Here is a 16,078-nt window from a genome sequence, read left to right on the forward strand (position 1 = left end):
CATTTAGAAACATAAAGTCTAAAATATGTCAGTTTTAAAAATAACCACTAAAATTTAATACAAACATAAAGGACAATTTCTGTAATTGTAATTCTATCTATATATTTTAATATTTTAATGTCACTTGCCCTCAAAAATCAAAATGACGAGCAAATTTACACACTGCAAACTTAATTGCAACCTTTATTTATTTTGACTGACATTGCGCATTAATGCTTTGCAACTTGAATATTTTACAACCGGGCTTATTATGACGGAAATTGGTAAAGTTTCCCACCCAAATAGCAACCCCATTTTCTTTTTCTTTTTAAAAGCGTTTATAACTACCCTCCTCAATACCTTGGCTTGTAAATGAACCGAGCGTTAGATGAACTGTTCGTGAACTGTTTGGCGGGAAGTTCATTTATGTTCGTTTGTTTAATAAACGAACGAACATGAACAATAAATTTGTGTTCATTTAATTAAACGAACGAACATGAACACATGCTCCTTTCGTTCATTTATGTTCATGAACGTTTATTTATGTTCGTTTATGTCTATTTATTTATGTTTGTTTATGTATTAATAGAAAATAATTAAATATTATCTGAATGGGTAATCTACTTAAAGGATTTGTATTTGTTAATTTATGTTTATTTAAGTGTTTTCATTTAAGTTCGTTTATGTTTGTTTGTGTTCATTTACATTTGTTCATATATATTCATTTATGTTCGTTTATCTTTATCCTGTTATGTTCGTTTAGATTTTAAACAAACGAGCATAAACGAATACAAATATCCATTTTTAAATAAACGAACATGAACATAAATATTTGTTCAAGTCTATGTTCTTTTAAAGTTAAATGAACGAACACGAGCATGCCCTTGTTCATGTTCATTCTATTTATTTACAGACTTTCATTATTAACATTGATGAATACATCAGTCTCAATATCTAGGCTCTGCCGATTTCATTTGTGTTCGTTTATGTTCATAAACCGTTCGTGAACACATTAATTTCCTTAATGAACGAACACGAAGATAAAATCTCATTTGGTAAGTGTTCATGAACCGTTCATAAACACATTATTTTCTTAACGAACGAATATTAACAAGGCCTTATTCGTGTTTGTTTGTTTCATTTACAGCCCTACCAATACCTAAGTGAGCCTTCGAAGCCTGAATTTTAGTAGCATATATTTTTTAGTAGTGTATTTTTCCTAACTTATAAATATCATTACATAATTCACCTTTTACAAACCAAAACTCATCTCCGTTGTACAACCCAACCCAACAATGCATTCAAAAACCGACGATTTAAACCATAACATATATACTAAACTAAGTCAACAAGTCAACCACGCAATGAGTTGTACCGCACAATTCATCGATGCATCAAGAACCCGAAGATCAACCCCAAGACATCAACTAACAGTACCATGATCCGACGTATCATCATAGTAGTACGGCGTTAACTTCCCATCTTTCGATGCAAGCTTCGTGGGATCTACCGACCCGATCTCATGCAACATCTTCACGACTCTTCTCATTGACGGACGGTTAATAGGAAGCGGGCTCGTGCACAAAAGCCCAATGTTGAGAACTTTGCATATTTCTTCCTTGAAACACGAGTCCAGTTTCGGGTCGAACACCGCATCTACACCTTTCTGGTCCAATGTGGTACACACCCACTTGACCAAATCCTTTTCTCCATACTCCGGGTCAACCGGGCGCTTCCCCGTCACGAGTTCCAGAATTACAACCCCGAAGCTATAAATATCACACTTCTCGTTTACCCTTAGTGTATATGCATATTCTACAAAATGTAAAACAATATAGTTTAGTTATCTAAACCATAAGGTTCATAAATCATAACAATATAACATTGTATCTTATGCACTACCTGGAGCGATGTAACCACACGAACCGGCAATGACCGACACCGAATTACCGCCTTTTGCATCACTATCGACCACCTTGGCAACACCAAAATCCGCCACACGAGCACCAAAGTCACCATCCAACAAAATATTATTGGATTTTACATCTCTATGAACAATGGCGGGAACACAGTCATGGTGCAAATAGGCCAAACCCTCGGAGGCATCCACCGCAATCTTGTACCGTATGGGCCAATCAAGTAACCCGCTTTTAGTACTATGAAGCAAATCCCCCAAACTACCATTCGGCATATACTCGTACACGAGAAGTTTACACGTTTTTGTAGAGCAACACCACCAAAGCCGAACAATGTTCTTGTGTCGGATCCGACCTAACGTCTCCACCTCAGCATCAAACCCGTTATCAGCAACCGGGCCCAAGCCCGACCCATTCTTCAGATCCTCATCCTCACCCTTTTTCGACCCGCCCCAGAGCTTCTTAACCGCCACGGCCTCGCCATTGCTCAAAACAACTTTGTAAACTTTTCCCGACGCGCCACGCCCGATCACATTATCCTCATCCAGAGCACCCAAGATCTCGTATTCGCTAAAACTTAACTTGTGAAACGACATTAACGTCCATTTCGATTTGTCAATACTTTGCTTTGAATTCTTGAACTTCCTATACTGAAAGTAGAACCATCCGAAACCAACAATGAAGATCGAACCGGTTAATACAAAGATCGACCGAAGTAGCCAAACATAGCCCATGCTTCTAAGGACATTCTTGCCATCACATAAACCCTCAATGTCGCCACAAAGGCCCGGATTCCCCACAAAGCTGTTAATGTACGTTTTCTTAGCGTAAACGGGTGGGATATCTCCGGTGAGCAAATTGCTTGATAAATTAAGCTGATTGAGTCTCAAATTCTGTAACCCGTCCGGGATCTTTCCCGAAAACTGATTACCCGAAAGATCAAGATAGTTCAAGACCGATAATTCCCCGATCTTACCCGGAATGTTACCCGAAAACCTGTTGTTAGCCAAATTAAGCTCGTTTAGCTTCTTTAACGAATCGATTCCACTCGGGATTCCACCGAAGAACCCGTTATTACGAAGATCAAGCTTAGTCAACTGCTCAAGTTTCAAAATGCTAGCCGGCAACAAACCCGAAAACATATTATTACCACCCGAAAATTCAATCAAATTGTCAAGAAGCCCAATCTCAACCGGCAGCTCACCGGAAAACTTGTTATAACCTATATTCAAGGTACACAAGCTCCCCGCTCCAGCGATAGGTTTCCCGATAACCCCGGAAAACGAGTTCTCAACAAGCTCAAGTAATGCCACACCCGGAAGCCCCCAAAACCCTGCCGGAACCTCGCCCGAAAACTTGTTGTAACCCAACCGAACACGTTTCAAGCTCCGGCATTTACTAAAACTCGCTGGAATGCTACCCGAAAACGAGTTGTGTATCATTAAAAGCTCTTCTAAAGCACCATTTTTACATAAATTTACCGGTATCTCACCGGAAAACATATTATTAGACACATCTAACCACACTAAAGGTGAGTTTTTACCCAAATCTTTAGGCAGGCTTCCAGTAAATCTATTTCCAAACAATCTTAACTCATAAAGATTACTAGAGTTTGAAATAATATCAGGAACATTACCTTCCAACTCATTTTCATAAAAATGTAAAGATTCAAGCTGCAAACCACACAACTCTTCCGGTAATGTACCGGTCAACATATTCATTGACACATCAATTAGCCTCAATGACGTCATCTTTGACCACTTAACCGGTAACTCACCGGTCAACGAGTTGTTATAAAGCTCAATCTGCACCACATTTGTCAACTCAGTGATGGAACTCGGTAACGGACCGATGAGTTTGTTAATAGCCAGATCTAGATCAACGAGTTTACTGAGTCGACTCAGTGAGTCGGGAATCGGTCCGAGTAAATTGCAGTCGGTGAGCCATAACACTTCGAGACTCGTTAGGTTTCCGATCTCCGCCGGAATCTCGCCGGCGGCGAATGGGTTGTATGATAAATTAAGCTGCTTTAACGTTGTTATGTTACCCAATTCCGCCGGAATATTCCCTCCGATGAGATTATCGACTAAGGATAAAGCTTCAAGCTTTTTAAACGAGCCAAAACTCGCCGGAATATCGCCGGAGAAGTTATTTCCGGTCAAATCCAGGTACTTTAACTCCGGCAGCTGAGACAAACTCTCCGGAAGCTTTCCGGTGAGGTAATTTTGCGCGAGATTTAAATGTACAAGACTCCGACACGTGGACAGTTCGTCGGAAAGCGTGCCGTTGACGGAGTTATTATACAGAGAAACAAACTTAAGTCCGGTGAGCCGGCAAAGAACCGTCGGGAACGGACCGGCGACATTGGCGTTTGACAAATCAACCGCTACAACAAACCCACTCCCCGGTTCGGAACACGTGACTCCGGTCCAGTGACACGGAGTGTAGTCGGCTACAGCGTCGTCCCAGTCGGAGAAAAACCCGTCCGGGTCGTCGAACCCGAGCTTCAGTTCCTGCAGGTAACGCCCCTCTTGGTTTAAACCATAACCGTAAGGAAGCAGTATAGAGACCAGGAAAGTAAAGAGTAGAGAGTGTGACATAGCGGTGGTTGAGTTAGAGCAAACGAATGAATTCTTTCATGAATGTTATGTTTATTATTGTTGTCTAGTGAGTGAATAATAAAAGGGAAAGAGTAAAGGGGTTATATAGATATAGATATAGATATAGATATAGAAAGTGGGGTACAAATCACGAGGAATGGAAGATTAATTATGTGTTAAGCCGACAGTGGGTTTTCATCGGGAAATTGAAGTTGCACAAAGATGGTAAAGTGAGAGTGTGTGATTATGTGGTTTTGTTTGTGGTTTTTTTGGGGTTGGGGTTTGAATGCGATGATGATGCCTGATGGGAAATAGGAAAATATTTTAAGTTTTCATAAGTGTGTATAAATGGAAATTTACATAAGTAGAAGCTTCACTGATAACAAAATAGATATTAGTAAAACATTAGTCAAATGCAAAATATGCTGGTCACGTTGACCACTTAAAAGGATGTCGCGTTTCCAAAAAGTTGCTCCGGTTGCGCATTGTATGGCTAATGTCACCCCGTGCCCAAACAGTGGCGAAGTTTGGACTAAGATACCGAGGGAGGGGACGGACTCAAAATGTATACCAAATTTCACAAACGAAGGGGGTCGTGTTCAAATTTTCGGCCGAAAACGGCTAAATTTTACACTATGTATAAAAAATTTCGGCCGAAAATAGCTAGATTTTACACTACTATAAAAAATTAAACCGAAAACGGCTAAATTTACACTACATATAAAAAATTTCGAATGAAAAAGAGTAAATTTACACTACTGCGTAAAAAAACAAGGGGGGAGGCCACCCTGACCCTAAGCAACCTTCGCCATTGTGCCCAAAGGTTCAAGATGTTATGCATTAGTAGATAATTATAAGTGAAAAGCTAAGGGTTAAGGGTGAGCGTAGCGTAGCACTCATGGGGGTGGGCTGGCTTGGTCTCGTGACTACCAAGAACACCACTCCTGGCTCCTCAGTACCAAGTTGGAAACACACGGGAAGAATTTCGGGATGAATGAGAGAATTTTGAGACAGGATGGAGTGGAAGCACCATCTCATCTCAATTGGTACGGAAACAAAATGGACCTGGGATTTTGGATGGTAAGTGTAAAACCACTCCATCATACTAACATTTTGATTGGTTTGAAGAATCAAATGTATATTCTAACAAAGGAAACGAGTTTATTGGAAAAGACAAAAACAGTATAGTTGTTTGCGCATGGTTGTATAGTTGTTAGTACTTTGTGCATGGTAAGTTGTACAAAAGTTATTTTGCAGGAGTGTCAAAATCAAAAGCTAGGTTATGCACGAGGGTAGGCATCAAATCAGTTGGGAGAAAGGCCAAAACTTGAAACAGTGTTAATAATCCCACTTCCAAAGATTTAGATTCACTGGCTCATAAAATACACACACCCAACTCAAAATTATAAAAAACAAGGTTTTGGATATAACTTTTGTTGTTATTTCTTTGTTATTAACTGGTTGTTAATTTATTGTTCATATATGCAAAATAGATATAATAAAATAAATTCTGTTAAATATAGTACTCATACCTCAAATGTACATTATTGTTATTATTGACTTTCAAAATCCTGGATGGGAGCACCAAACAAGCGAGCACCACCATATATACATTTTGATACCAGTACTAAGGTTTAAAAATATTGACTTACATTAACAAAAGAAAATTATATTTTTAACTCGGTTAAACCAATAAGTTTACTAAAATGTTGGTTAACTTTAAGTTTACTAAATAGTTCAATCTAATGGAAACATATCATGACCCGTGTGATACATGGAGTTGGTACATAATTACGCCGGTTAAGCCAATAAGTTTACTTAAATGTTCATTACGTTTTAAGTTTTGTAAATAGTTGAATCTAATGGAAACATATATATATCATGTGTCAGTCATAACAAATTCATTCTCTTGTATAAGTATATTTTTCCTTTTGCAATTATGATTAGTGTTAACTAAAAGAAAAAAACTACTCAGTGTTTGTATATAATGTCAAACTTTGTTTTAGTTAGTTAAATTGTCATCGGCTAACTTCGGGTTTGTTAAGATTAACTTCGGGTGAAATCTCCTAAATAAACCTTGGATATCCATAAGTTTCTTCTAATAGCAATGTTGATAAACATCTAAGAATGGGTCGGATATATCGTATTCAAGATTTGTCATCGAAGTCATCATTCTTAAACTTGAGGGTTGAGGCAATCACATGTTGTTGCCATTGATTCATTGTCACTTTCTTTGAGATATGGTTTGATTATTAGAACATAAGGCATGTTGGGTGTTACCGAGAGAACTTGCATTTTCTTGCTAAATTAATTCAGCATCGTCGTTTCCGGTTTGTACTTTGCTAGTTTTACTACTTGTTACTTTAAGCCAAGTAATCTTTTTGCTAGTGTATTTTGTTACTTTGTACCGGTTACAAAATATCGAGCTGCTCATCGAAATCCGGTTCAACCGGTTGAACAGGCCGGTTCAAACCGGTTTTAAAACACTGGTTGAGACGTGCGTAAGGGTACTAAATGAGTTTATCATCCTTTAAAATAAACCGGTTTTTAAAACACCGGTTGAAATATCATCCTTTAAAAAAGATTAGACCCTTTAAAGAGTTTTATCGCCCTTGTACACAAGACAAAACTTTCGAAGTCGTTTACTTTCTTCAAAGACTCAAGAATATGTATAAATCTTTTTATAAGTATTTTCTCAATAAGAGCTCTCACTCTATATGACTTTTTTTTATAAGTATTTTTTTTTTTGGATCACAATAGTCAAAGTTGTTTGATAACCCGAAGTGCAAAGAATTTGTGAAACTTATAGTTACGTATTTTCGCTTATATGTTACAAAAGATGCACGTGTATATATATAATAAACTAGATTTCATCTTCTGTATTACGAGGGTTGTTTTACATTTTTCGTTTTTAATATTTATATATGTATATTTGGATTTTAATTTTCTTCATTACAAGAAAGTTAATAATATACTTAGGGTTTGATGATGAAAGAGTTTCATAAATAAATGATATGTTATAACCCGTTTAAAAGCAATCTGGATTTGGTGACCCATGACCTGCTTATGTTTTTTACTATAAAATTATTTATTAATTATAAATAATATTTTTTTTTAAATTGGATATTAAATTTTAGTATATTCCTATTTTATAGGATTTTCATATCAAATAATTGGTAAGATTAATTTTTAATTTAATAAAATGTTATAACCCGTTTAAGAGCCACCTGGTTTTGGTAATCCATACCCATGAATTTGGGTTAAATCAATAAAAGGCATTTAAAAATCAAGCAATCTGATAGCTTCCATTAAAAAAGGGAACGACCACATCACGAAGCATAAGATTTTAAGGTGTTCGTTTATATATAGATCATAGATAGATATATTATTTCTATATGGTATTGTATCAATTTCTATTTTCTTGAAGCAGAGAAATTTAGAAAATCTAGAGTGAGTTTAGAAAACCAAGAAAGAAAAAGAACACTCTCCCACCAGTCAACAGCTCTTGTTTTCTTGTTTGGTCTTGTCTAATGTCTGATCCCAACATTTGATTTATTAATTTCCTTTTAAGTTCGTTTCTTCTTATAAAAAAAAAGTACCCTATTCTAATTTTATTTATTGTTAAGACCAATACACTTGTAGATAATAATTGCATACTCGTGGTTCCTACTTTGGTGTGCTGGTGCCTAGTCATGTGGTTTTTTACGGGAAGTCTTATATTTGAATCTTAGTTCATGTGCAAACTCTGAAATATTCGTAGTATTATTGTAAAGGGGACTTGAACCTGGATAATTAAAGTAGGGTTGAATCGAGGGACAACTCTTAATGGATCCCCAACAACCAGTTGTACTAAAGCCGTTCAAATAAAAAACTTGTAGATAATTCATAGTGTGTCTATTTCAAAATGTATTAAAAACGAATCATATCGACTAATTCAAATTTTCACTCATATTTCAAATACACTCATTTCCCTCTTTAATGCAACGACCATTTTACCTGGCCCGATTTTACCAGACGGGCCTGAAACATCTATATACGACAACTCTTCACACTTTAAACCATGAATATCAAGCATATTTTTTGCTACTTAATTTTCAGTCAGGCATCATAATAATTTCAATAAAAAAATAGTTAAAACAATTATTTTTGGCTTATTTGTCCGCTTTGTGTTGATGTGTGTGCGACATAATTTTCGGTAGATAAACTAGTCATGTTATATGCAACATAATTTTGAGGTTACTATTAAACTAGTCAATTTGTGTAGGCAGTGTTTGGTTTAATTAGATCTAAATCGGTCATATCTAACTGACTCATGCATCCTCCTCCTCTTCCCCATTCGACATCAGTAACATGCTGGCTGATTCAGATCCAATTTTACCTATTCAGATGTTTTTTTAAAATCAAATAGCCTGAAGTCTTACCAAATCAAATTTTCACATATTAATTGTTTCATTCATATGTAAACAAACAACCACTTAATATGCACGCGACATGATTTTCAAGTTTCTACAAGCCATTAATCTATGAACCCTACCTCTTTTAACACCCCCCCCCCCCCCCTAATTAATACCATTGAATGTGGGGTTCTTTTACAGTTTTACCCTTATCTTTCACTCTTGTTATCCTGAATGCAACGTGATGGAAGGTAAGCAAAGCAAAGCAAAGGACTAATGCATAGTGGTCCAATACTCCTATTAATATTGCATGAGTCACGCTTTGTAGGGGACAGTCCTTACAGATAGGGCTAGGAGCTTTATAAGCTTTTCCCCAACACAATTCTTAAGGTATATTTTCGTAAGTCGTAACTTAACAAGCTAAATGTCCTTAGAGCATCCCAAATTCCCAAAACACTTATTTTTCTGGAAGAAGAGACGTTTTTGCTTAAGACGTTTCAAAACGGCCTTTGTGAGAGGGTGGGCGTTTTATGAAGCGGATGACATGCTTATATTTTAAAAACTTACGCGTTTAAATGATGTTACATTTTCTAATTACATTGCAATTACGCCCTATCAAAAAGTAATGTAACAACGCCGTCACCTCATCCGTCGCACGAAAACTACAACATTATTATTTTAGATGTCTAACCTGAGGTGGACAAATTTATGAGATGGGTTACATGGAAGGGACGTGCTTAGGTGACATTTATTGAAATTAATCAAATTATATAAGTACCTAAGATATAAAATATAATAATAATAATAGTTATTATTATTATTATTATTTATAAATTATAATAATAATTTAACTTTTGAATAACAAAATTTAAAATGGAAAGTTTTCGAATATATGTTGGAGTTTTTAAACTGGTTTTTTACCCTTTCTTTTGTTTTTTTATATTTCTCATCTTACAATTTTACACCTTCACCTTTTATATATCTTATTTTTAAATAAATTGTTTGAAATGACCTTCATGCATGTATGAATTCTATGAATTGCCATGTTGATTTGAATTCAAAATATTAATTGTTACTTAACAAAGATCGCAACGTCGAATTTAAGTTCATGTTCGGTGTCTTTTGATAGGGTTATACTTTCTATCGATTTTAAGCGATTCTATTTCTATATTAAGGGGGTGTTTGGCCTAGCTTTTACTTTTTGGCTTATGCTTATATTTTAAAGTGGCTTCTAGCTTATTTTTTATTATTTGATAAGCTTCTTTTAAGTGTTTGGATTAGCTTATATTCTACAAGTTAATAATAAGTTGTTAAATCCATCATTCTTTAATTTGTTATAGTAATAAGTTGCTTCAATAATTATTAATCCACCATCATTCGAAGGCAAATGAGTAACTTACACCCTAACACAAATAAGTTTATTCAAATAAGCTAAAAAACCATCTTCAAATAAGCTTCTTCAAATTAGCTTATATAAACTTATAAGCATAAGCTTAAAAAGCTAAAACAAACACTAAACTAAGCTTATTTTGTAAAAAAAAAAAGCTAAAAAGGCTATAAATATGGTTAAATAAGCTAGGCCAAACACCCCCTAAAGATCACAGTTAATGATGAAACAGAAATGAAACAGTTAATGATCACAGTATTAGCTTAAAAAGCTAATACTGGTTTTTAATGGTTCCAACTATTGTCTTTTGGTCACTGCTGGTTCTAACTAATGAATTGGCTACTAATGGTCCCAACTTTTAAAGTATTCGTTCTAATGGTCCGCAACTAACAGAATCCTAACGCCGTTAGTTTCAGGTCGTCGGGAAAACGTTTTTGGCCAGAAAATTCAAATTTGTTGCCGGAAAACACTACCTGAACACCGCAACCACCGCCAATTGACTCACCGCTAACCAACTTCCACCACTTGAGCACCATCAACCGATTCCGACGATGGTTCTAAGGTTTCCGACGACTTCAATAATTGGGGCTTTTACTATAAAAAAAGGTTCCTAAAGCTCCAATATGAAGTTACCGAGATGTTTGGGATGAAAATGTTGAGTTTCTGGGGGGAAAAATTGAGTTTTCCGGCCAATATCGTTTTTCCGGCTACCTGAAACTAACGACGTTAGGATTCTGTTAGTCGCGGACCGTTAGGAACAAATACTTTAAAAGTTGGGACCATTAGTAGTCAATTCATTAGTTGGGACCAGCAGTGATCAAAAGACAATAGTTGAGATCATTAAAAACCAATATACCTTAAAAAAATGTCTTGAACTTTTAATAACAAGGATTTGCATTTGATGCAAACGAGTTTATAAATCTAATCAATTCTCACACTAGATCTCATGATTGTTTTTTGCCATGAACAACAGATAAAATGAAGATGCTACACACATCGCTTTTGCATATAGACTCTTTAATAAACGTTTAATGTTAGTGTATTAAGTAGAAATTCTTGTATATAAAAGCTTAAAATGTAAGTATTGCGTGCTTAAAGACATCGTTGTCTATCATTTTAAGAAGAAAAAGAACAATTCAATAAAACATTCGTCTCGTAATTTTTTAATAAAAGAATATATTATGCAAGTTCCCAAAAGAAAACTTACGAAAATTATGACCCACATATCTTGACACTATCGATTCCATGTTTGAACCAGGGCCATGAAAGAAACATGTTACATGGGCAGACTAAGAGCAGCAATCAATTTTGGGACATTGCTGTAGTTCCTTTTATACAAAATAATGTAAACCTCAATTATTTGTTTGTATTTACTCCATTCTATATGTTTCAAAAATAAAGGAGCCCACCACGCACTGTATATTTCAATTATTTCTTAATTATACCTCCTATGTCACACACCACCATGTTTCGTTATAAATGTGTTGAGTTTCCAATTTTTCATTAACATTGTGGTAAGGTGTAATTTATTGTTATTTAGAAAGGTAGAAAAAATATGGATTATTTTTTGAGTTCTATATTACACGAGATTTGTAAAATGATAAAAATAAATAAGATCCGTTACTTATAATAGAAAATAAAAATTTAAGATAAAAAAAATAAAATATATAGTATAAACAATAAGAAATATATAATATCAAATTTATAATTTTAAGAAAATTTCTTTATATACAACATTTGTGGTTTTTACAGGTATTCCCATCGTCATCCAGTGTTAATAATTTTAGACCACATCAGCTAGTTACCCTGGATATTGTAACATATAGTGTCCATGAGAAAAAACTAAACATCAAAAAAACAAACCAACCCAAGAAAATACCGTCCTTGGCTATTTTCTACCTGTTTAATCTTCCGTCGGTATTTTACTTTTAATTTTCTGGCTATTTTATAACCTAATTGTCAAAATAGTTTTGATCAATGACCAATGGATAACTAGGATGAATTAAATAAGAGATTAGAATATGATTAAGGAAAACTAATTATTTTAGTGAAAAATGTTATCTTTGAGTCCACTCCTCAGATGCTAGAGCGTGCCATTGACATCTCGCAACTCTGACAACATGAAGATGCTGCTTTTGAGGCGGTTCATGCTCATACTACTCGGCTACTTCTACTGTTGGGACATTGGTCAATTGTTGTTGTGCTTATCATCAGGACCGCCTCCGAGAATTTATATACCTCGGCCAAGCCAAAATGAAAAGGACCGTAGGCCCTAATAAGCAACGGAATATATAAGACAATTTTTTTAAACGACCTTAACGTTATAACACCGACTTATATATAGCACCGACTTGATATTTTCTCATTGCATCAACTCGTTTTTCTTTTTATGTGTTTGAGCATGCTGCTAAGGAGGCTGCCAAATAACTCTATCATGAGCCCACTCATGACTCATCTCTCGTCCATCTCCATCCGAAATCTGGACGTCACCACCGAACTAAGTCGAACAAGCACTCAAACGTGGCCATTCGGCCAATGTGGCATCCAACTCCATCTGTTTACACTCTTAAGAATTTATATTTGTTGTTTCAATAGTTTAATTGTAAAAGAAACCCATGATATTAATTTGTTTTCTTTTAACAGAAAACTAGCATACTTTTATAAAATACAAATATATGTATCTTACAGGATTTAAACTCTCTACCTTTAAGTTAGAGAGGCGACACCTTACTATTGCATTCTGTTCATTGGGGACCCATGATATTAGTTTGTAGGTACTCAGACTGCTTGAATCAAAACGTTTGATATAGTTACCAAGTTAGTTGACATGGACTAAATATGTTTTTAGTTATAAAATCAAACTTGAAAGCAACAAACTCAATATTTCAAATATCATTTTCTATGAAGTATGAATTAAATGAATACCATGATCTGAATCGAACCAAACAACCTCATTAAGTAATAGGGGATGAGATGGGTACAATACCAAAATTGAATTAAAGTAGAAAGCGAGTGGGAATACCATACTGATCTTAAATAGTTTGGTACTATTGCCATTAAAAATACGAAAACCAAATGGCATTGATAGAAAAAAACATGAAAAACGAATATTGATATCGCTACTGATTATGTTCGAATGATACCAATACAATACTGATACTCGGTATAGAATTACTCATTCTTATTAAAAAAAACCATTAAGTTTTCTAAGTGAACTTTCATTTTCGTCCTTATGGTTTGGTCACTTTTGTCATTTCTGTTCAAAAATGTTTTTCGCTTATTTCCGCCCTCATAGTTTCAAATAATTTTATTTTGGTCCAATTCACTAAACCGTTAATTATTTCATGTGGCTAAACCATATAGAGGGAAATGAGTGAGGAAAAAAAAAATATGTAGGAACCTTAACTATACTTGCACAAATGCTTTTCTAGACTCCTTTTACTTGTAATATATACCTAATAAAAATACGCATTTTATATGCTAGTTATAAGATAAAATAAGAAGTAAAATGGTATTTACACTCTTTTGTCTTAGCGAAAACTGAACTACTCAAATTTAAAATAATTAAACTTTTATCAATGATTACAACATTCTGCCTATTTTGCTTTTCTTAAAGGTGATTCTTAATTTACATGAAGTTAGCATTTGTCCAACCCAAAAATATTTCAAAATAAAGGACCTTCATGTCTCATGATAATCCAAAATCCTTTTGAGATAGGAGTATTATAATCAAAACTTAACATAAACAATTGGTCATTTGAGACACTTTAGAATTTAGGAGCTATCTGCTAGGTGGATGTCACCTATAGAGATTTGTGGGTCCCACGTATCAAGGCTTTCTTTCCCACAAATATCACACATTATATCAGCATTATGTGATGTTTATAACAATGAATAATAATCTATGAGGTAATATTAAATAAAAAGAAAATTGGAAAAAGTACCACCAACACATATTCATAATTGTCATCTCATGGTTCAACCCCACACTCTTCTTTGCACTTTCTTCTTTGCTAGGAGGAATTATGTCTTTCACACCATAGTGAATGAATCATTATAGGATTCACTTTTTCCTTTTCTCTATTAATTGTTAACTCATAAGTAAAAGACTATAAAACTTTAATAGAAGTGGCAAAAAAGTGCCATCGAGACTTTGATACATATCAAAATGAATTGACCCGGTCAATGAAAGTAAATGTGCTTTTCTATAACTATATCCAAAGTATTGAAATGATCCAGTATTTATTGAACTTATTACGTATATACAAGATATGTCTAGTCACTAGATTAACTTGAGTTTGAAGTTATGAAGTATATACCTGATTAAGTCTGTTCTAATCTTGACAACCATGGAATTTAACCTCAAGACTTCAATGGAGCGAAGCACTTAGACTATAGGGGTTCCAACTCCAAGGAGGCACGCATGGCGGGTTCATGAAATAATGTGCATCGCAAGGCCCATTGGGGTAAGCTCCAAGGAGGGATCACGCTACTATATTAGTATCGTAAATTTTTGTTTTGCCATATATAAGTTTCATTGAAAATACTTTAGATTTGCATGGTTGGTTAAAAAGTTACGTGAAAGTGAGATCAGGGAGTCAGGGACAATCATCAGTGGAAACAATGACAAATGATTGTCAATGGTGAGTTACTATTAATTAGTAGTAACTTAGCTTAGTGGTAATTACCAGTAGTTGCATATTTTTACCGACCACTTCCCACTGATATAATAGATAATTGTCAGTCGTTATACTCGTCATCTGTTAGATTGTTTCACGAAGAGTTGCAACATTTCATCATAATATAACTACTAAAAATTTAACATAAAACGATTTATGAGAGATACCTAACCATAATAACAATATAAGTGCAAATTTGCTATGATTAAATAATTGATATTCTTTAAATTTGTTGTTTTCAAATGAGGTTCATAGTTTAATTATGTCTGGCAACCACTAGCTTGGTCTAGTGGTAAGGTGTATAACTCTCAACCTAAAAGATTGCGGGTTTTAGTCTCACATGAGACATGGTGAAAATATTAGTTGTTTAAAAAAAAAGTTTAATTATGTATGCATCTCTGCCGCTAGTTATTTAAGGTAACAGACTTTAGAAAGGGATATTGAATTTATGATGCTGCTAAATAAAAAATAGCGTTGATAATTTTTCATCACACATTAAACCCTGGCAGATTATTTAATTGACTTGCAAACCTCTCTTGCTTTTGGAATGGACATGCCTTTCGACATCATACTTTGGGATGTAATCATATAATATACAGCTTGAGCAAAATGTGATGTGATGACTATACCAATCCAATGATCTAACTAATGATCATTATAAATGGGTTACCAATAACCTCATCATCTAAGTTTTGAGACTTCATTTCAAATATCTCTTTTGCGTTAGTTAAAAACAGTTTTTAGTTATATCAAATGTTTTCTTTTAAAGAATTAGCTTTAAGTTCTTGTTAGCTTTGATCAATACTACTAGTCTACTACAACGTCTAGTGTTATACATGTCCATAGTTTTAGTGTTATCAAGCCATATTAGTTAACGAAGATTAACTTACAACCGAAATGGGATCTGGTTTAAATATTGATACGAATTAGAAGGTGTTAGATGCATGCTTGATCGAGACAAATTAAATTCCCAATACCAATGAACCTCGAGGGTTTAATTAGAAGCACAACCATGGTGAGCAAAATTTCGTTTTCATACTTGAAAACCTCTAAAATTTGCTTTTGGTTTAGTTAGGGCCGGGGCACAACCATGGTTAAACTTGAACAATAGAAACTAATCATA

At 34.6% G+C, this 16,078-nt stretch overlaps 1 protein-coding gene across 1 annotated transcript; it reads right to left on the reverse strand.

Annotated features, from left to right (window-relative positions):
• Positions 1-1,373: 1,373 nt before the first annotated feature.
• LOC143552819 (uncharacterized) lies at positions 1,374-4,495 on the reverse strand. The gene is made up of 2 exons (XM_077042948.1): positions 1,882-4,495; positions 1,374-1,794 (listed from the first exon to the last, which is right to left on the reverse strand). The coding sequence occupies exons 1-2, from the start codon at positions 4,493-4,495 to the stop codon at positions 1,403-1,405; spliced, it is 3,006 nt and encodes a 1,001-aa protein (XP_076899063.1). The 3' UTR covers positions 1,374-1,402.
• Between the last annotated feature and the right edge of the window lie 11,583 nt (positions 4,496-16,078).

The sequence above is a fragment of the Bidens hawaiensis genome, unplaced genomic scaffold (genome assembly GCF_021521415.1).
Source record: "Bidens hawaiensis isolate Kalapana, Puna unplaced genomic scaffold, B.hawaiensis_p1.1 tig00017038_1, whole genome shotgun sequence".
NCBI classification, from domain to species: domain Eukaryota; kingdom Viridiplantae; phylum Streptophyta; class Magnoliopsida; order Asterales; family Asteraceae; genus Bidens; species Bidens hawaiensis.

Coding starts and splice junctions, on each gene's coding strand:
- LOC143552819 (XM_077042948.1), bottom strand. CDS start 4,495: ATGTCACACTCTCTACTCTTTACTTTCCTGGTCTCTATACTGCTTCCT. Junction 1,795..1,881: donor GTGTGGTTACATCGCTCCAG/GTAGTGCATAAG, acceptor TACATTTTGTAG/AATATGCATATACACTAAGG.